Source organism: Rhea americana, unplaced genomic scaffold (assembly GCF_003343005.1).
Source record: "Rhea americana isolate MKP2758 unplaced genomic scaffold, rheAme1 scaffold_222, whole genome shotgun sequence".
Taxonomy (NCBI): Eukaryota; Metazoa; Chordata; class Aves; order Rheiformes; family Rheidae; genus Rhea; species Rhea americana.
In genome coordinates this window covers 7,154-27,125 of record NW_028186337.1, presented here as the reverse complement: position 1 = coordinate 27,125, position 19,972 = coordinate 7,154, and the positions used below count along the sequence as shown (strand labels likewise).

The 19,972-nt window shown below is 35.2% G+C and overlaps 1 protein-coding gene across 4 annotated transcripts in view; it reads left to right on the top strand.

Annotated features, from left to right (window-relative positions):
* The window catches only part of HERC4 (HECT and RLD domain containing E3 ubiquitin protein ligase 4), a 35,832-nt gene extending 16,217 nt beyond the window's left edge, over window positions 1–19,615 (top strand). For 3 of the 4 annotated variants that reach the window (XM_085305524.1, XM_085305522.1, XM_085305523.1), the window contains exons 11-25: window positions 372–431; window positions 970–1,081; window positions 1,570–1,759; window positions 3,246–3,418; window positions 5,616–5,732; window positions 8,716–8,739; window positions 9,219–9,317; window positions 11,136–11,303; window positions 11,430–11,573; window positions 12,538–12,704; window positions 13,588–13,654; window positions 13,893–13,975; window positions 16,343–16,526; window positions 17,270–17,372; window positions 18,235–19,615. In XM_085305524.1, coding sequence (XP_085161650.1) covers window positions 372–431; window positions 970–1,081; window positions 1,570–1,759; window positions 3,246–3,418; window positions 5,616–5,732; window positions 8,716–8,739; window positions 9,219–9,317; window positions 11,136–11,303; window positions 11,430–11,573; window positions 12,538–12,704; window positions 13,588–13,654; window positions 13,893–13,975; window positions 16,343–16,526; window positions 17,270–17,372; window positions 18,235–18,443 — 1,900 coding nt within the window. In that variant the 3' untranslated portion in view covers window positions 18,444–19,615. The remainder of the gene's footprint in view (window positions 1–371; window positions 432–969; window positions 1,082–1,569; window positions 1,760–3,245; window positions 3,419–5,615; window positions 5,733–8,715; window positions 8,740–9,218; window positions 9,318–11,135; window positions 11,304–11,429; window positions 11,574–12,537; window positions 12,705–13,587; window positions 13,655–13,892; window positions 13,976–16,342; window positions 16,527–17,269; window positions 17,373–18,234) is intronic. The other variant, XM_085305525.1, reaches the window with a different exon arrangement.
* Window positions 19,616–19,972: the final 357 nt, after the last annotated feature.

Genomic DNA, 19,972 nt, shown 5'->3' with positions numbered 1-19,972 from the left:
TAAAGCGATTTAGATCTTTTACTTCTATGTCATCTTTGTCACAGTTTAGGTCACCATTTTATATAGGATTCAGATATGCATGTGGTTGCACATCAGAAAATAACAGCTGATGTAAAGGAAGATCAGCAACACAAATCTTACTGCTTCCATTTCATTAAGGAAAGGACCACAGAGGAAAAAACTAATATTTGTGTTTTGAAGAGTCTTGAGTCTTGAATGGATATTTTATCTGATGTTGCTTAGTCATAGTAAAATCAGTTACGTTCTATGTGAAATGTAATTCATTAGATATTAGAGATTCGGTTCTTTATAAGAAATGCTAATCTAAGAAGAAAACAAAGACATAACTTACTTCATATGGACAATTTCAGTGAAATCGATGGAACATTTTCCTCTGCTGGGTGCCTGAATGGGAGCTTTTTGGCTTTAAGGTAAGTGATCTGGCTTTTAAACAAGCACTCGTGTGAGCTGAAGAATTAGCAGTAGCTACCTAGTGTCTCGTTTCAACTAGAACACTCTCCCCCTAGTTCTGTACCTTACTGTTACTCTGATAGCTCAGCTTGCTCATCAGGCTTTTCTGTTACTACGTTGTTTGTTGCTTGATCCAAATGCAGCGTGTCTCATGCTAGTCTCTGAAAGTGTGCGTCATCTGGCTGCTGTTGCATGAGCCAGCAGAACTTGTTACTTCTCAGGCACAGATCATGCATAATCCAAGAGGAATATATTGCATAGGTTATTGTAAAACTTATTTTCTTTAAGCTACTGCCTTGCAGTCAACTTTGGAGGAGGTTCTTCAGTGGCTTTAGAGGTCACCTGAGAGATGGGAGTCTGATGAGATGGGAGTCTGATGCTATGATCTCTCATATTTCAATTTGTTAATAAATAGGGCTAAATAACAAAGGTGAAGAAGTTAGGATGATGAACACAAGATTCAATCTCCCCCCCCCCCTCTTTTTTTCCTTGCTGCAGCAATGATGATCATTACAAAACCAGTGTTAAATTCTCAGGGGTTGATATGAATGCTGCTAGACTGCTGTTTCACAAACTCATACAGCCTGACCATGCTCATATAGCGCAACAGGTTTGTCCTGCATGTTTTCCGTACGTTTGGGATTATTTTTCTTCGTTATACTTCTGCGGAAAGGCAGTTGTTTTGCTTGGTCTGACCTTTTCATTTTAATAACTTTCTTTATGTGATCACATACCAACTAAAAATAGGTAAAACTATAATGTTGTAGGAGTTAGGTAACACCATTAGCATGTTGTAAGTGTGTGTATTTTAATATTTAATGCACTATCCTGTTTTCTAAATTTACTGCAATTTTAGTTTAAGCTTTTTTGTAGTTTTTTTTAATTTAGCAGAGGAAAAAGTACTAAATAGCTTTGTTTTTGTTTCTGTGCAGATATGAACAATGAAATTACCAAATCATCTCTTTGTAATACGTACCCGCTAATTTCAAATAAGTTCTGAACTCTTAATCTTTTTTTCTGAAAGGTTTTTCTGTTGTTGTTGCTTTCTCCAAGTGTACAATAGTATTAAAATAAACTGAATTTTATTCTGTGCTGTAGGTTGCAGCTAGTTTGGAAAAGAACCTTATTCCCAAATTGACRAGCTCCTTACCAGATGTTGAAGCCTTGAGGCTATATCTCACTCTACCAGAGTGCCCACTGATGAGTGATGCAAATAACTTTACAACGTTAGCTATTCCTTTTGGAACAGCAATTCTGAACCTAGAAAAAGCTCCCCTGAAAGTTCTTGGTAAGATATTTAATTCTTCACTGTTAAAACTAAGGATCTTCAGATGAAAAATCTATAGAAATTACACCAGTGAAAACAGTTTCAGCGCCACCTGCTCTATATTCACAGTTCTGTAGAATTCCCTAATGAGAAAGTTGAGCATTAATGTTGTTCATGTGCAAGAAAGCATCATTCTCTTGTTTCTGGGTGAGCTAACCAGCAGTCTGTATAAATTGATCTGCTGTTGTAATCTCTGGACTAATCCTTCTTGGAAGGAATGAAACATCGTAGTTCAGTGTATGTGATACTTATCTCTGCTTTTTAAAGTGAAGATTATGGTCATGTAGCTAATGAGCTCTAATCAATTTACCAAAGTGTTAAAATAGTAAACATTAAATTATGTCTTTGTTTTGATGATAGTACCTACTTATTTTTCTATGAGGTCCTTGTTTTCTCCCTGGTTTAAGCTCTAGTCTTCAAAGCAGCTTTTTCTGCTTTACCTGCTTGCCTGTTTTTTACTATGTCTCTTGTCACCTGAATTTTGAAACCTGAGGTTTCAGAAGACTTCACTTTCAAATAATCGCTTTAGCTGAAGGCAACTTCTCCCTAATTTTCTACTTTTATTTGTAATTAATCTTCTGTCTTTTTTTCTTTTTGGGTGAGAATAAAGTGTGCTGTAAGTAAAAGACTTGTCTACTATTATGAAAAACTGACTAGTCATTTCTTTGGATTGTAGATTTTTGTTGTTGTTACTTCACTGTGACAAGTGTTTCCATTGTTCTCAGTAGGACTGTTTGCTTGAGTAAAGGTTTCAGGTTATGGGCAATCTATTTTATGTCAGAAGTTACTTTGTGATACTCTAGTGGATTAACAGACTTAATTTAAAGAGCTGGTCTATAACAGTAGAGCATTCAAAAGAGGATTCATCATTTGTGCAGAGAATAGTTCTGTGCTTAAAATTTTGCAGCACTCTTGTGTTAAATGTYCTTTATTAAAAGGAGTGGTTTCTTTGAAAGCAGTGGCTCATTCTTCTACCTTGCTTTTCCCTTCCTGTCTCTRCCTCCCGTTACTTGTTCAGAAAGGCAGTTCCCACACTTGCCTTCTGCTCTCTTAACTTTGTGTCTTTACCTATTTTCCTCTCCAAAGCTGCCCCAATTCAGTAATGCTTATACTTAATGGCTGGTCAACTTTATGTTGGTTTAAATTTCAGAAAGGGGAGTGTGTGACTCTAGAATATGTCTGTCTGGCTCTATATACATTTTTGTATTTATAAATTAATTTCATGTTCAGTTAAATATCTATAGCTTCCCAACCTTACTGATATGCAGAGAACTGAATTTGTGTTGGGAGTGTCAATCCTTAGTTGTTCGTTCTTTGTCCACCTCTCTTGGTGTGTTTTTTGGTAATTGACAAATGTGCTTTCCAGTAAAACTTTTTTTGTCAGAAGAATAGTATAATATAACATTGTATTGGCAACTRCATTTATCTGTTCACCATTTGTTGACAGAAAATTGGTGGTCTGTACTTGAACCTCCACTGTTCCTCAAGATAGTGGAACTCTACAAAGATGTCGTAGTCCACCTCTTGAAGTTGTACAAGATTGGCATTCCTACTTCTGAAAGAAGAATATTTACCAATTTTCTACACACTGCTTTCAGAGTTCTGGAAATCTTACATAAAGTATGTTTGCATCAATTTTAACCAATTACTTTATTTGTTCTTGTCAGCATGTCTATGTGGTTTAGTCCTTAAAAGAAATTAACTAATGAGTTGTAAATATTTAGGCTTGGCTTAACATCTACAAAAACATCTGTAGTTGTTCCATCTGCACCTATGAACCATTGGAATTCTGGATTCCAATCTGTCATGGTGACAGAATTGCCTGTTTTCTTGGGAGCAGAGATGGACTCAGTCAATTTTGTCTATGAGGGTATGCTGGAAAAAATTGTCTAAGCTCGAATAGGATCAAATAAGATCACAAACGGAAGATCAAAGCAAGCTCTGTTTTAAACAAAAATCTGAACAAGTGTATCAAGACAAATTTCTTCTGATTTGTTTATTCAGTGTGTTAGTATTGCAACTTAATTCACGAAAAATGAATTTGTACATTTGTACGTTTGTTTCAAACAAAAATAGTACAAATTATTTGGAGTAACCAAATTGGGTGCATTACAAAGCTAAATAACTCAGCAAAAAACCTAGTTGTTGCTGAGGTTTCTGTCCTTTTTGCCTCCTATCTGTGTATGCTGGTCATACTGCATTTTGTGCTTATATGCCTAAAGAGGATTTAAGAAACTCTCCTTAAGGGTGCTTATCCAGTTGCTGTGTCTGTACAATCTAGCAAAATGGAACAGGCATCTAAATTGGACCTTTGTGTGCTGTATATGTAAAATGACTTAAAATGAAGCAACAACAAACCCACCAAATCTGCCAACAATTGTCATGATCTACTTTGAAGCTTAATCTGTGTATCCATTTGAATCCAGTTTGGAAGAGAATATGCTGATTTCCCGTTGGCCAGGATCATATCTTCGTTTCCTAGAAATAGAAATGTCAATTATTCTTTGCAAAGATGCCCACTTACAAGATATTCCTAAGTACTACRTGAAATCCATGAAACTAGTGGAAAATGTTGATCATTATTAGAAAGTAGACTTGTTTATGTGCAGGCAAATTTCTTTTATGCTGTTCTTGTCCAACTGCCAAAGCAGTGTGTTAGGTGCTTCAGTTTTTCTTGGTTTATGTTAGTTTGGTTTTAACAGTTAAAACACTGATCGCTAGCAGCAAAAGTCAGAGGTGTTCTTCTGTTTTGTGGTTTGTTTGGGTTTTTGCTTTTTCCTCAGGAATAATGAAAATGATTTCTACTTTGAAAGTTGGATGCTTTGCTTTGCTTTCATTTATTCTTCATAGTGACCAACAAGCTAAGGCTGGGAATAAGACTGTTTAGTAACCATCTTCTCTATAAGTACAAGATGTTGATTACAGATTCCCATTTGGAAAGCTGTTGATGCTTAATGAATGATTATTTTACTGCCTTGAGAATTTTCCTCTCTGTTCAGGCTTGCAAGAGCTGTGAATCTTAATAACTGAATTTGATCTTAAAGTCTTGAAGCCTCCAGGCTGGCTGTCTTCTTCTAAATTCCCTTTTTGGGAAACCCATCTATAATAACAGGTGTTTACACAGTAGAAATAGCTACATTTGTACCTGCCTTGCTGCCCAGCTGTTTATATTGGTGTTTTCTAAATAATCACTTTCTGTGGAGTAACATAGGAGGAACTAATGGGAAAACATTGTGGGATATTTGACTGTTCCAGTAGCTGGTTCTTTTGGGGTGTTGGGGAGTTGTTGAAGAACAGCAGACTTAGTTTATCTGGTTATACCATCAGAAGATCTTAAATTTCTGACAGTTAACAGTGCTTATCTGTCTTTGGGAAAACAAATGCATATTGCGATTCCATAAAGTTGCGTTCCTCTAGGAAGCTCCTGGATTAAAATTATACTATRGCAAAGACCTTTATATAAAGTTTCTTTTGTACTATGACTGTCTTGGTCATGGTACAAATGACTCATGCATACACAAATATGGTTTCTGTGAGATCACATGGCGTTTCAAAATGGCAGTAGTGCAATGCTGTATGCTCAGTTAATCTTACTTTCCCTTGCATCTTAAATGAGATTGTTGAATAATCCATGTTTCTATGTTTTAAATGTCATTTTGGTATTCTTGTAGGCACTAGTTTTACATTTTTTTTTTATTATTTCTTAGTAGCTAGATTATCTGTGACTGATATCTCAATATTTGAAACATATGGAAAAAATGCTTTTAAAAACTCTTGTACGAAGTGATAATGAAAAATAAATTGTAACTTTTTTTAGGTAAATGAAAGAGGACAAGTTATACAGTATGACAGGTTTTATATTCATGAGATACAAGATTTGATAGATATAAGAAATGACTATTTCAACTGGGTCCAGCAGCAGGTATTTGGAATGGTAAGTCTGTCGGTGTTTGTTTTTGTCTTGTTTCTATTCCACTGTAGAAGTCAGTAGATTCTATAAATCCAGGTACTTTCTTACGTCGGGCATGACTTACGTCAGGCACTACTGAAGGAAAAATTACTAAGTAGGTGTACTTTGTGTAGGGTGCCATTCTTAAGACTGATACTGTTCACCATTTTAATGTATTTATTAAAAAGCGATTTAGAATGTTGTCAAATCAAGACTTGTCATGCTGAAAGGTTAGGAGAGTAATTTATGATAGGAAAATATCCAGAATAACTTGAATTGCTGTATAAGCTAGTTCAATGGTAAGTCTTGATATCAGGAAAAAAAAATATAGACATGGAGAAAGCAGAAACTATCCTGGAAAACAAAATCCCTTAGTGCACTGAGGGAGTTAATAGTGGATGGATAACTGACATATCTTATTGTGAGTGTAGCAACAAGAACTGAGATAATTAATTCTTGRTTCGATAAACAGAAGAGTGGTAAGTGGGAGTAAATGAATGACTATGTGGAGAATTAGTGAGGTGGGTAGGAGGATTTTGCCATGCAGTTTTTTGCCTAATGCTTTGGGAGAATACCAGCTAAGCTAGTGTGCCTGTTCCAGCCACCTAAGTTTAATTCTGGAAGGTCTTGAACAGGGGTTAAAACCTACTTGTGCTGTGTGTTCTGTGAATAAAAAAAAAAAGTGATAATCCCTCTCTCAGAAAGTCTAAAATTTTAGTATCAAAAAAGAGCAGCAGGGATATTGAGGATTGTGAGGAAATGATGAGTCAGTATTGACAGTCATGATGGACAGTTGTTTCAGTCAAGCAGCATACTGAGCTTTCTGCAGTAAAACAGAATTTTGAGAAATATTTTGAAAGAGAACTTGCTGGTGTTGGGGATGTTCCCAGAAAGCATCCTATAAGTATGAATAATTGTAGAGTGGAGGGGGAAAAAAATCAGAAGTGTGCTTGTCTGGAAAGTAACGAGGGTACGAYCAGGCTGGTGCTGGTAGCTGAGAGGGGCAGTATGCTAAATGGTAGGTGTGAAGTGGGGATGAGTATTGCAGGGCCTTGGAAGGGGAGACAGGTGGTGTATTTGGAACAGAGGAGGGTGTACCAGTGAGGTGCACAGAGTGGAATGGTGGGATTAGAAAGATGATGCTGATAACTATGTTTAAGTGGATATAAACAAATCAAAATTGCCTATGTCACAACCAGAGAAGAAAATATTAAAGCATGGTGAAGTGAGGGTTGGATATCTGAGTTGGAATGAAACTCTTAAGCTCTGTTTGTCAACCAAATCAGAAAATTGAACAGTAGCTTGACATTATGGAGGGAATACTAGATATGGACTTTACCTTTAATCGTTATTTTGTCATCCATTTGTCCAGCTTTATGTCAAACAGGAAAAAAGTTACTGGGTTGATTCTAGGACTGAAAGAAACTCATGTCCTTAGTCTGTTCTCCTGCCTAAACATATGTTCTTTTTTCTTGCCCTTGTATCTGTTAGTTTCCTGTGATCTTGCTTTTAAAACAATCGGAAACCCTAATGCTTATTGAACCAATAACAATGAATCAGATTTTTTTTTTTTTTACTAGTTCAATTTTTATTGTCATAACTTAGGGCGTAACTGTTTGCTTAATTCCTTAATTAAAGCGTAGAGGAGAAAAGATTAAAGAAATGAGAAACCTTGCTATGGTACCTCTACTTGAGATGAAGGGCATGCTTTCTGTGAAAGCAGATTTTTGGTCTTGCTCTGCATTAGGTCATGAAGAAAGAAGCCCCCTTTTTCTCCACCACCTGTAAGTGAAGTGTTCACTCTAAATACAGAGGGAAGAAGTGAACAGTTGTTAGCACTGAACTTCACATCAAAACCTACCAATTTTTAGAAKAATTACTATGTCAGCACTCCTAATGTGTCACTTCATTTTTTTTTCAGCCTATGTCATACTGTTTTCCTGGGTTCTAATGCACATTACTGGAAAAAACTCTTCCATTCTGTTTTCAACAATAGAGAAATGAGTGGGGAAAGACTGAAGCTACTAGATAATGAACTATTGATTTGAGGAGATTTCTGAAATAATTCAGATACTGCTTAAAGGAGTTGAAAAGACCATTTTAATTAGGAAAAAATAATGGTAGATACAGTAAGAGTACAGAATTATATTAACGTCCTTGTGACGTATGATGTACTTAAATCTGGCATTTCCTATGAGGAGTTAGGGATATGACCAGGAGGCAAACTGTGTAGATGATGGTGTTTTGGCTATTTGCTTTAAACTGTAGATACCTATGTGCTGATCTCCTGAGTCTTAAAATTTAATAGCTTGTTATTAGCTCTATCTACCCCTTTTTTGTTTGCTTAATGGAAATGTATTTAGCTTTCAACAAAAGGTAAAAAGGGTAATGTAATACCAGATGGATAACTCTGAATTTCTCGGAGTTTATCTAGCTTGTTGTGAAATTCTCCACRTAGTTCCAGCAATTTGATTTGGTCTGTCTTGAAGTTTCCTGCACGATTTCAAGACTTGATCAGTCTCTTCATATGCAATGCCATAGAACCAAATGATTCTTGGGGTTTCATGCTCAAGTGGGTTTTTTGTATCTATTAATCTTTACTCATTAGAAATGTCTTGCATTTAATATGACATGCTACAATCATTTGAGAATGAAAAGTCTCAATTTCATTTATCATACATTAGTATGGAARTAAACATTTGAAATATTTATTTTCATCCAAGAAAACTTGATACTATATACTCCCTTTTTAAAGACTGATATATAGGGTGTTGAAGGACATAGTTGTATCTAGTGGACTAATTAAAATGTTTATGGCGGTTATTTATTTTTCAGTAAACATTCTTCTGGGGGGAAAAAGCTCTAGCTAAATATTTTTAACTCAGCATCAGAGATGAATAATTAATGCAGACACTAATGCTGCTTTTTCATCTTAATTATTGCTACCTTTGTGCAAATGCTGTCATAGGATGTCAACCATGGATTAACTGAGGTAAGATTGGTTGCAGTCTGATTGCTGTTGCAGAATGTAAGGAAGTCAGAAATACAGTTGTCAAGGATTGTTTGATGTGTTCTACTGGGAATAAAGCTTTAAGCTAGTATGGCTATAATCAGAAGAGTTTCTAAAACTGTCTTGCTAGATAAAATTGATCAGATTTTTTTTTTTAATGGGGTAAAAATATTTAATTTTCTGTGTTGCAAACTTAGAGTTTGAAAATAAGAACTTATTTGACTGTATCTACTAGTCACAGTAGAAGTTCTAAAATTAAAATATACTAGATGGGGTTTTTTGCTGAACTACTAAATGATGGAAAATATACTTAACTGAAAAGCTCTTTGGTCCTGCATTGATAGTGAGTAAAGATTGCTATCTCTTTTCCGTAGAACTGATGTGTTAAATGAATAGCATTTTCTTTAACTTTCATTGTGGTTTTGATAAGCAGAATTATGACATGATTTTCTTCTTTCTAGCTAACAGATATTCCTGTTACAATTTGCACATACCCATTTGTATTTGATGCCCAAGCAAAGACAACTCTTTTGCAAACAGATGCAGTCATACAGATGCAGGTAAGAGTTCCTCTTAATGCTCTGGGTCTTTTTGTTTGTTTCTTTTAGATTTTTTTCTAATTCAGTGTAATTTCTTCTTCATAAGCATGAGATCTAATTTTTCTCTCTGGGTATGTACAAAATAGGAGCTGGTGGTTTTGTGGATTTGAGATTTGAAGCTAGACCATTAAGCAATTATATAAATTTCTAAGGAGCTTTTTTCCRTTCATTAACTAGATGTTGTCTTCCAGGTATTAGCAAACTATACTACAGATGTTTAAAACAAACAAAAATAATGTGTGTATGTGTGCGTGTGCACATGTGTATATGTATGTGCTTGTATCTATACGTATTTTTAAAAAGCTGAGTTTTAAATAACGTGGTAAGGCCAGTGTAAAGTCAGGAGCTGGAAGTTAAGGTATCTTGTTAGAGGGAGCAGCTAGTTTCTGTTACTTTTAATTTCTCATCCTGATGGGGCCTGGGAGTTGATGCTGTTCTCAAGATTGGTTGTATCGTACCTCTGAGAGGCAACATACTGGCTGCACTCGAGTATTTACTGCACCCCTAATCTCTGATTTTATCTGTCATGCCACCTTCAAAATGCTACTAAAGTCTGAAGTCTATTGAGTGTCGGCAGGGCAGTGAAGAGGCTTATCTTGAAAAAAATTTTAAATGCGTCTCGGGATAGCAGGCGTAGATTTCCTGCTCTGATAAGTCTTGCAGTTGGCAGTAGTTTTGGGCTCTTTCCCTGTTAAATGCAATTATGTGTTACTCTTAATTTGTTCAGTTCCATTTTAACTTAAGGACTTTCCTAGGAATAAGATACTTAATACTAACCACTGTGTATCGTAATGCACATCTCTTATTGGTTAGATACCCTAGATGACTGTAAGGTCRTTGAGTCTCTTATGTGTTTTCATGATTCTCTATACAGTACTGAGAACATGTGATGTGGTGGGCTATTTTTTGTTCAGTGTTTGGTGTTTTCTATAATCCGTATCTGTTCAGTTGCTGTAAGGGATAATAAAGCCTATTCTTATAAAAGGAAAGAAAGAATGAAGGGAGGCTGCTGTAAAAGTAATAGCAGTAAGTGTTCCAGCTCTACTGCAGAAACTTCTGCTTCCTGGTTTGTAATGTTTAAAGTAATAAAAGTTGATGTTCTGAGTCTGAAGTTAGGCAGAATAATGCTCGTGTAGTGGACTGTGGTAGAAAAACAATAGCTTGCTTCTGTAATTCATAGTTTCTTTTGCCTTTTTGAAATACATATTTAGAGTTGATATCAACATGTGATGAATTGTAGAGGGAAATGTTCTCATTGGAAGTTTCTATTAACAAATGGTATTTAATAATATTACACTTAAACTTTTAAGAGTTGTATACTTTATTCAGAATGCTTGCAACACAAGTTTATTTTTGAACTATAATGAAGAATTAACTCATATTAAAGAAGAAATAATAGATGAAAAATCATTTTTCTTTCTGAATCACTTTTTAATGGCTGCTTTCATGCCAGATTTATATTATGCACATTACTCTTTGTTTGTTAGACAGTGTATAGTATTTTTTTCTTCCTTCTGTTATCTCATATTTTGATTGGAGTGTCAAGAGCTACATTCCAAGACCTGCCTGAATTTTAGCGTTGATGAGGATAATGGGAAAAGGAAAATAGGTTCCTTGAGATTAAAAGAAATAGGAAGAAAMTTTGGCAAGTTCTTTAGCTCCCATGATGGATATCCCCATTCATGTCTCCCCTCCCTTTAAGCAAGACAGATGGACTGACTTTACTGTTGACAGGCATGTAATATTACCTACTAACGCTTTCACTTTTATTTTTCCCAGATGGCTGTTGATCAGGCTCACAGGCAGAATTTATCCTCTCTCTTTCTGCCAGTGTTTGAATCTGTCAACCCATGCCTTATCTTAATGGTGCGAAGAGACAATATTGTAGGAGATGCTGTGGAAGTCCTAAGGAAAACAAAGAATGTAGACTACAAGAAACCACTTAAGGTATTATCAGTATATATTGCTACAAGTCTCTTTCACTGACAGGTGCAAGTAATTAAGAATATTTTTCAAATAAATTTGCTTCACATTCCATTTTTAAGATTCTGTGCTAACTGAAGTGTGTTTCAGGTTATTTTTGTAGGGGAAGAAGCTGTTGATGCTGGAGGTGTTCGCAAAGAATTTTTTTTACTTATCATGAGGGAACTGCTAGATCCCAAATATGGCATGTTCAGATATTATGAAGAGTCTAGACTGATCTGGTTCTCTGATAAGGTAGGGTCCACTCTGCAGTGATTGAAAAATTTTTTTTCTTTACTTTGAAGTGTTTATGCTAACAAAATATGTATTTAGTAGTTTATGGTAGGGTTTTTGGAGGAGGAGAAGCTGAAATAATTAATCTGAAAAGATGTTTATTTTTGTTATTGTTACATCAAAATTTTTTTTTATTTTTATTTTTTGACCTCCACATTGTACTTACCAGTTGTCCCCAGCTTAGACAAGTYTGGTTGGAAGAAATGCCAGCCAAAATATGCTGATTCCAAGAGCAGAAATAAAAATTGGAGTGGCACATAAAAATAGCGGAAGTAGCATATTGAACAGTTCTTTCTGTATTCGGTCATACTTTTAGATCCTTTTTGTATGCAGTGATCTGATCATACTTGTGTAAAAGTTTTGATCATTGACTTTTCAGTTGCTTCTCAGAGGCCAACACTGACTGAGGTGTCACCGGTATGAATGTATGTCGCYGGTACCTGAATGCACAAAACTTCCGCATTTGTATATTGTGCCTTAGCTAGCAAGTCCAAGGGAGTCAATGATGAGCTCATAATCATCTTCATTAAAAAAAAAGTGATTATCCTAAACATTTAATAAATGAATAGAGTAATGACAAGTCACTGGCAAAAACAATCTTATTGTAGTACTTTTAGCAACATACAGTACTCAAAACACATTTTTTGCTGCCAGTGTCTGGGTGTGTTTTTTGGTTTTGGGTGTTACTGGTTTTATTTATTGGTTTTAGGAGTAGGAAGAATCCTTTTTCTCTATTCTGATCTCTCACACAACTGGTTAAAACTTCATTTTGTTTTTTCCGGTACTAATAGTTATATATCTATTTATGGAAAACATAAATGGAGTGTATTTAGATTATAATTCACTGTATTTTTTTCTGAACTCTATAAAGTTGAAGTAACTTACTGGTTTTAAGTTATTTGAATTGTCTCCTTTCTGTTCTTAGACCTTTGAAGACAGTGACTTGTTTCATTTGATTGGTGTTGTCTGTGGGCTAGCAATATATAATTTTACTATCGTAGACCTTCATTTCCCATTGGCTTTGTACAAAAAGCTATTGAATAAGAAGCCATCCCTGGATGACTTAAAAGAGTTGATGCCAGATGTTGGCAGGTAAGCAGGAAGGAAGGATGAGTAATTCTAGGAATTTTAATTCAACACTCTTCTAAARATTAAAGGAAATGTTTAATGTTTAGTATTTGTATTAACAGGATAAATAGCTTTAAGTAACTTGCAACCATCATGCCATCTGAGATAGGATTCATGCTATTGTTAAGCACTCACTTTTAAGTGCTTAGTTTTCAATCTTTGTATCTTCTGTTTATTATTCTACAAGAATTCAGGGAAATTTTTGAAAATTAAAAAAAAAAAGAATTTCAACCATTAATTTTATAAGCATAAGTTTTATAAGCAAAGTTCTGAACAGCTTATTTAGTCTAATGAGGCAACGTATTTGCTTATTTCATGAATAAATGCATGCTTAAATATCTACACTTAAGTAGGGATTTGAATAGAGCTAATAGGAGGTTCAAATGGAGGAGGTAGCGAAGTGGAGGTTTGATTGCCTTAGTGTTGTGCGTGCTGAGTTTTTGTAGATTCAAGGAGAAACTGAACAGGTTAATGGAAAAGCCCATCACTGGTTGTTAAGACTTAGCCGCCTCTGTCTTGGGAATCCAATAGTCAGAAGCTAGAACATGAATCTTCTTTTTGAATCTGGAGAATCAACTCAAAAGGAACTAACTCCACAAACAACAGTGAATGTAATAGTTGTTTGTCTTCTAAAACCTCTACTTACCATAGTTTAAAAGCAGCATGAGTTACTTGAAATTTCCCACCACTGCACTATAAGATGCAATTGGTCAGCTAATAATTTGAATGTAACAGTAGAGATTTTTTTCTCCTCCCACTCCGAGTTATCAAAACGTAAAGCAAACTTCAGAAACTTAAGTTAATCTTTCTTCTCACTACTAAAAATACTTTGTAATTCATTTTGCAGGGGTATGCAACAGTTACTGGACTATCCAGAGGATGACATAGAGGAAGCATTTTGTCTTAATTTTACTGTAAGTTTTAAATGTTGCTGTTTAAAGTATTTTTCAGCAAGTTTTACAGTCTCTTACTACTGTCTCTGATTGAATTTGTGAGGAAAAAAAACATCAGCTGCTGATTCCTATGAATTTTAGCATTTTCTACTTGTGTTAAGATCAGTGTGTGCCCTTCATATTGCTCCTAGCTATGGGGAGGGAAGAAGTCCTCTGATAGTAAATAAAATCTGTATTATTTTTTGTTTGTTTTAAATAGATCACTGTGGAAAATTTTGGTACAACAGAAATTAAAGAGCTTGTTCCTAATGGTGCTGACATTCCTGTAGTCAAACAAAATAGGTGAGTGTAATGGGACACAGGGTAGGTCAGTGTTACTGTCTGCTTTGGCCATGTAACCGGGCTGTTATAAACATACTTAGCCAAGTTGTTACAGTAGTGTTGGAGGAAAGGCTACTTTGGCTGTTTTTCCAAGCTATTCTCATGTGTATTGTTAAAACAGCTTTTGTGTTTATGAATGTGCCAGCTGTTGAGAGACTGCGTAATTCTTCTCAAGAGGTATAGTATTTCTTTTTTGCCTTGACCTCTTTAGGGCTCGTTTTGACTACATTGTCTTAATTCTGTAAGACGAAAATGGCTGAGGTTTTGCAGGAAATTGTACTTTAATTAAAATTTACTGAGTAAAAGTGAAAACTTCATCCTCGTACATTTGTGTAGCAGCTCTACATAATTAAAATAGAATTTCAGGGAAGGTTTACTTTACTTGTAGAGCAAGTAACTTAGTCTAATGTTAGCTAGCATCATTGTAAAATTAATAAGAGGGATGTTCCCCCCCAACACACACACACCATGGATTCTGTTGTTTCTGTTTACAGAGTAGCCTCCTCCACGCTTTGTTTCCTTTCCGCATTTGGCGAATGGACGGTGTGTGTGCCTAGTGGCACAGTTGTCCCATTTTGCRGGGTTCTTACCGATTTCCTCTGTCCATTACTCTTATTTGTTCTGTCTTTATTTGTCTGTTCTTTAATTTCCCTCTCTTCTCTGTACTTTTGATTCTGTCTTCAGGGAGAAGTAAACAGAGAGGACATACTCTGAGAACAGATTACATAGCTGTGTATTGTAGGAATAAGAGAGAAAATGTGCCTCTGACCATGTTCCTGCCTATCCTTGTTTCTGTGTTTTGGGCAATTTTTTCTGTAACTAGGTCTGCTGTAGATGAAAGAGGATGAGAGAAGATTGAAGGTCTCAAACACAAGCATAGCTGTATGCGGTGGCTCCCATAACGGGGTGACTTTGTCCTGACTTTTCATTACTGAAAGACAGACATGGGGTTGCAGCTCCAAGTGTAAGGACAAGACTCAGTGTACTTCAGGGAAAGAAAATGCCCAATAACCTACTTTTATTACGATGCTGGTACCATGCCACAACTGCAGTCACCACCTATAGTTGCTTTTATCCTTGGCTGATAGCTGAGGATCTGTGGTGTTTTATCTTAAAAAAAAAAAAAAAAAAAAAAAAAAAAAAAAACACTAGCTTCTGATTTCTCAGGTGGTGGTGTAATGTTCTGTTGCAGAGTGACTGTAAAGTTAGTGTTCAAACATGAAAAAGCTTTAGTGTGCCCTTAGAATGTATGCCACAGTGATCTCACTAGCTGTCTTGCAGCAATGAAGCGTTCCTGTTTCTCAAGATTCGAATTATCCATGGTGCTTTAATTCAATCTCAATAATGTTAGTACAGAGTATAATAATGCTAAGTAGGTTATGAATTATGAATTTGTCTAGAGAACACTTTACCTTCACTGTGAGTATACCCAAGTTACTTGTCTTTCCACTAGTTATATAGCATGCCTAGTATAGATCTCACTGGATGCTGATCAAAGAGTGTTGAATCACACCGTCTTTCATTTCCAGTATTTTCAGTTCAACTCAATAAATACATCATCAAAACATGTTCAGATGAATCTTTATTTGTGATGCTATTCAAATGCTACAAATTTCCACAAAGAAAGTCACTCTGAAGCCATATCACTGAAGTCACTCTGATGCCAACTTGTTAACTAAACTTTTTTTTGGTAATCATAGTCATAGCTATTTTATCACATCAGTGAATTTTAGTGATCTCCTTAGCTACCATGGAAGATGATGAATGTTTCCAAAAAGATACGAGAACTCGTTGTGTTGAAGTACAAATAGTGGTTTATTTCTCAATAGCTTAGCTCCTTTGCCCTAATCTCTTTACTGTGTAGTACTCCACATTCCCTTTGAAGCTAATTGGCTTTTTGAGTACATACATGGTAATCCTTTTAATTAAAAAAGTACAGCAGTGCTTTTGACTAATCAGTTTCAGAGCACTGCATGGAATTCAAGCCTTCAAGCCTGTTGTCATTCAGTCCGATTCACTACAGTGCCTTCAAACAAGAAATGCCTGCAATACCTGCAATACCATTTATTGCAGTACCTGCAATAAATAACATCAACTGTTGCTGTTTTATCTGTTGCACACTGCAGATTCTGTTTTAGAAAAAAAAATGTAATTTTTGTGCCATTTTCATTCAAGTTACCTTCACTCTATCTGCAACATGAGTCAGAGTACAATATGTTAGAATTTTTTTAACCTGATTTGCTATGCTCTGTTTTATACTTAAGTGATTACTGTTTTTTTGATAGGACATGTTTTTTAACATGACTACTTTTTTCTTCTTTCAAACAGGCAAGATTTTGTAGATGCGTATGTGGATTACATCTTCAATAAATCTGTGGCATCCTTATTCAGTGCATTCCATGCAGGCTTCCACAAAGTATGTGGAGGCAAAGTTCTTCAGCTCTTTCAGCCCAGTGAGTTGCAGGCAATGGTGATTGGGAACACAAATTATGATTGGAAAGAGTTGGAGAAGGTAAAGCCATTGTTAGCAATTTTTCATGTATTTTCTTAATTTCAAGATGCAAAAGCAAAATATCTGAAGTGTGCTTTCTAGCCCTGTTTTCTCCATTAGTATGTGGTTAATGTGATTTTTCAGCCTTTATTGGGTTGACTGCATAATTGAAGATTTTTAATTACTGTCAGTGAATGAAGACACTAAAATATTATTTGCCTTCCTACTTAGTTTTCTATTCTAGTTTCTGAAGGCAGTTGGATTTGGAGGAAGAGAAAGGAAGAAAAATTGCATTGAACTGAAAGGCAGCTGTATACAGTATATTTTGTTAGAAGAGGAAAAGTAAACAAAAATGAACCTGTTTAAAAAAAAATCTTTGGTAGCTGAAACTCAGACTTTATTTTGTAATTTTATTGGGATTGAAAATGCTTTGGTCTACATGCACCTGTCTTCATAGTCAAAGTCAGACTGAAAAGCTGAACAAACGATAATATCCATATATATATTTTATAGAGAGGTCTCATTTGATGCTTATTTGGAGTTGCGTTCATAAATGCATATGTGTAGTTAACTGGGTAGGCTTTGCGATGAGGCCGAAGCTTAGGATTTTGCATACAACTCACTAAGGAAAACAGTAATATAAATCACTTATGATGGAGGATCCCTTTATACAAACCACATCCCTTCTGCTTTATTGTCAGATGTTTCAGATTATCCTACTAGTTCTATCCAGGAGGAATAACCTCATCTTCTGTTCATTTTAGAATACGGAATACAAGGGAGAATACTGGGCAGACCATCCTACAATTAAAATATTCTGGGAGGTTTTTCATGAGTTGTCCTTGGAGAAGAAAAAACAGTTTCTGTGTGAGTATTTAACGTTTTTTTTGCAGAAATTGGTAAATTACCAAGATTGCTGTGGTCTTAGATTCATTCTGAGAGAGGTTGAACTTTAAGTGCTTCTCTATAATGATGTGAATAATTTTACATGGAGGAGAAAGTAACAGTAAAGGAAACTGATTACGAGCTTGTCTGTGATTTGGGAGGTTGCCTTAAATAAATCTTAATGTGGGGGATTTATAAGATCACATTAAATCAAAACAATTTTTTTTTTTTTTAAGCAACAAAACAGGAACCCAAATTGCTAGTGTCACTTACCTGATGATTAGGAGTTTTCTGTGTTTTGGCATCAGGCTCACATTGTCCAGTAGTTACATTGCACATAGATAGAAATACGGAGGTACAATTGATTGTAAATACTAAATTACCCATAGGAGAGGAAACGTGTACAGGGAAAGAGAAAGTTTTGCAAGTTTCCTGTGAATGAGCTGTTGCTGAGAGTAGATCAGAGATTTGTTTCCAGTTCAGGAGATCATTGAAAATCACGTTCTGTCTTTACAAGATAATTGCAAATGTGGTAGTGGTATAATTTTTAAATAATACATCGTAATACAAGAAAAACTTTATACTTCTTATCAACTATTTGGCCTCACTTGCTAAAATGTTTTCCTTTATCCTTGTTGTGTCACAGTTAAGTGTTTCTATATGCAAGATGGAGAGCAAATAAAGCCATTGCTTCCTGTTTTTCCAATTTATCTGAATAACTTCAATGTGAAACCATTGTTAGAATAATTGAAAAAATGCAAGTAATGATTAGAACTGTGGTGTATGGGATATACAGTATTAGCCTTAAACTACCTTCAGGACTTTGTTTGTTTTTTCTTGACAGTGTTTCTGACAGGCAGTGATCGTATTCCAATTCTTGGAATGAAGTGTCTTAAACTAGTCATCCAACCAACAGGAGGTGGAGAAGGTTATCTTCCAGTAGCTCACACTTGCTTTAATCTTCTTGATCTTCCAAAATACACAGATAAAGAAACCCTAAAATCTAAGTTGATCCAGGCTATAGATCACTATGAAGGTTTCAGTTTAGTATAACTTCAGAAATGAGAGTTCTTTGTAATGTGGGATCATTAAACTAACTTTCTTTTGTCTTTCTTGTGGTGGTAAATTCAGTGGATTAAATGATGGAGATGATAATATAACTGATTATTTGCAAAATGTTCAGTGGTATGGATATTCATGGGAGCCAAAAAGTACTTACAAAAATGAAGAACTGTCTTAATACATCCATTCTTGTACAGAACCATGTGTTTTTTGCCATCTTACAATAAAAATGAGAGTATTGTGAATGAAAGTCAAGCTTCACTAACATGACTTAACATTTCACCTTCTACAAATAATTGGATGTGTGAGTGCATGAGAGACTTGCCTACATCTTTCAAATCACTGACTAAGAACGTTTAACTCTTTCCCTGATAAATCTACTTGATAACTTTTCATTTTGTAAATAATAAATTTTTTGTGATAAAATAATTATGTTCCAATAGCAGTATGGTTTCTATTGCTTGTAATTGAATATGAATTTATTTTATGGCTTTTAACAAGAAAGTGACTACTCTGATTTCTGAAGATATATTTTTCTGGTTTCTTTTAAGAACCTTAATAATGGAAATGATTGCTTAAGACATTCATCTTCAGAATGTACAATCCAATGATTTCCGTGAAGCAATCTCTTAGTGCTGGTACAGAACGGCAAATAATGGCTTTTATAATATATGGATGGACAAGGTGACTTCTTACACTTTTATTTTTAAAGACTGATTCTATAATTATGTGGACACAAAAAAGAGGTTAACTTACCAATGGGAACCTCTGTAGCCATGGGTCAAGAATACAACTTAAGAGCAAAAGATGCATCAGACAGATGTTACTGTCAAGAAGTTAAATGTTTATTTTTTAAATGCTGAAAGCGTGGATTATGGTTTCTAATAGAATTTTCACTGTTTTCCAGATAAATGCATTTGAAATAACTCTTTAACACACCCCTCCCCTTTTCTTAAAGTTTATTTTTAGTATAATTGCCCTGAGACAATTGTGCTTAGCTGAACACTTTTGGATTTGACTTTCCTCCTCTGGTTAAGTTCCAGATTGTTTGTGGTGTTAATGCATATGTGACTTGCAGCTGTGAAACAAATATTTATTTTTTTTAGATTTTTAAATGCAGTGAGAGCAATTCAAGCTATAATAAAAGACTTGAATGAAAACTTTTCTTGGTTGATGTGTATGGATGCTTGCATCATGCATACTTCTTCAAGGAGAGGATAACTTCTGCATGTATTAAATCAAGAGTACAACTAGGATACTGAGATCTCACTTTAAAGCAGGAAAAGTCATTCATTGTAATAAACTTTAATACGTGTAGTTATTGTACTGGCAGTAGATGTACGTATAATACAAAGCAGTCGAATGGCTAAAAGCATTCTTTCCGTAACACTGTGTGTTTTCACAGCTTTCTGATGCAGTATAACCTCTAGTAACTTCTTTGTGTGCAGCCTGTATTTCGTCTTTTTCAACATTGTTACCTGACTGGCAAACTCTCCCTGTTGTGAAAGACAAGAAACCAA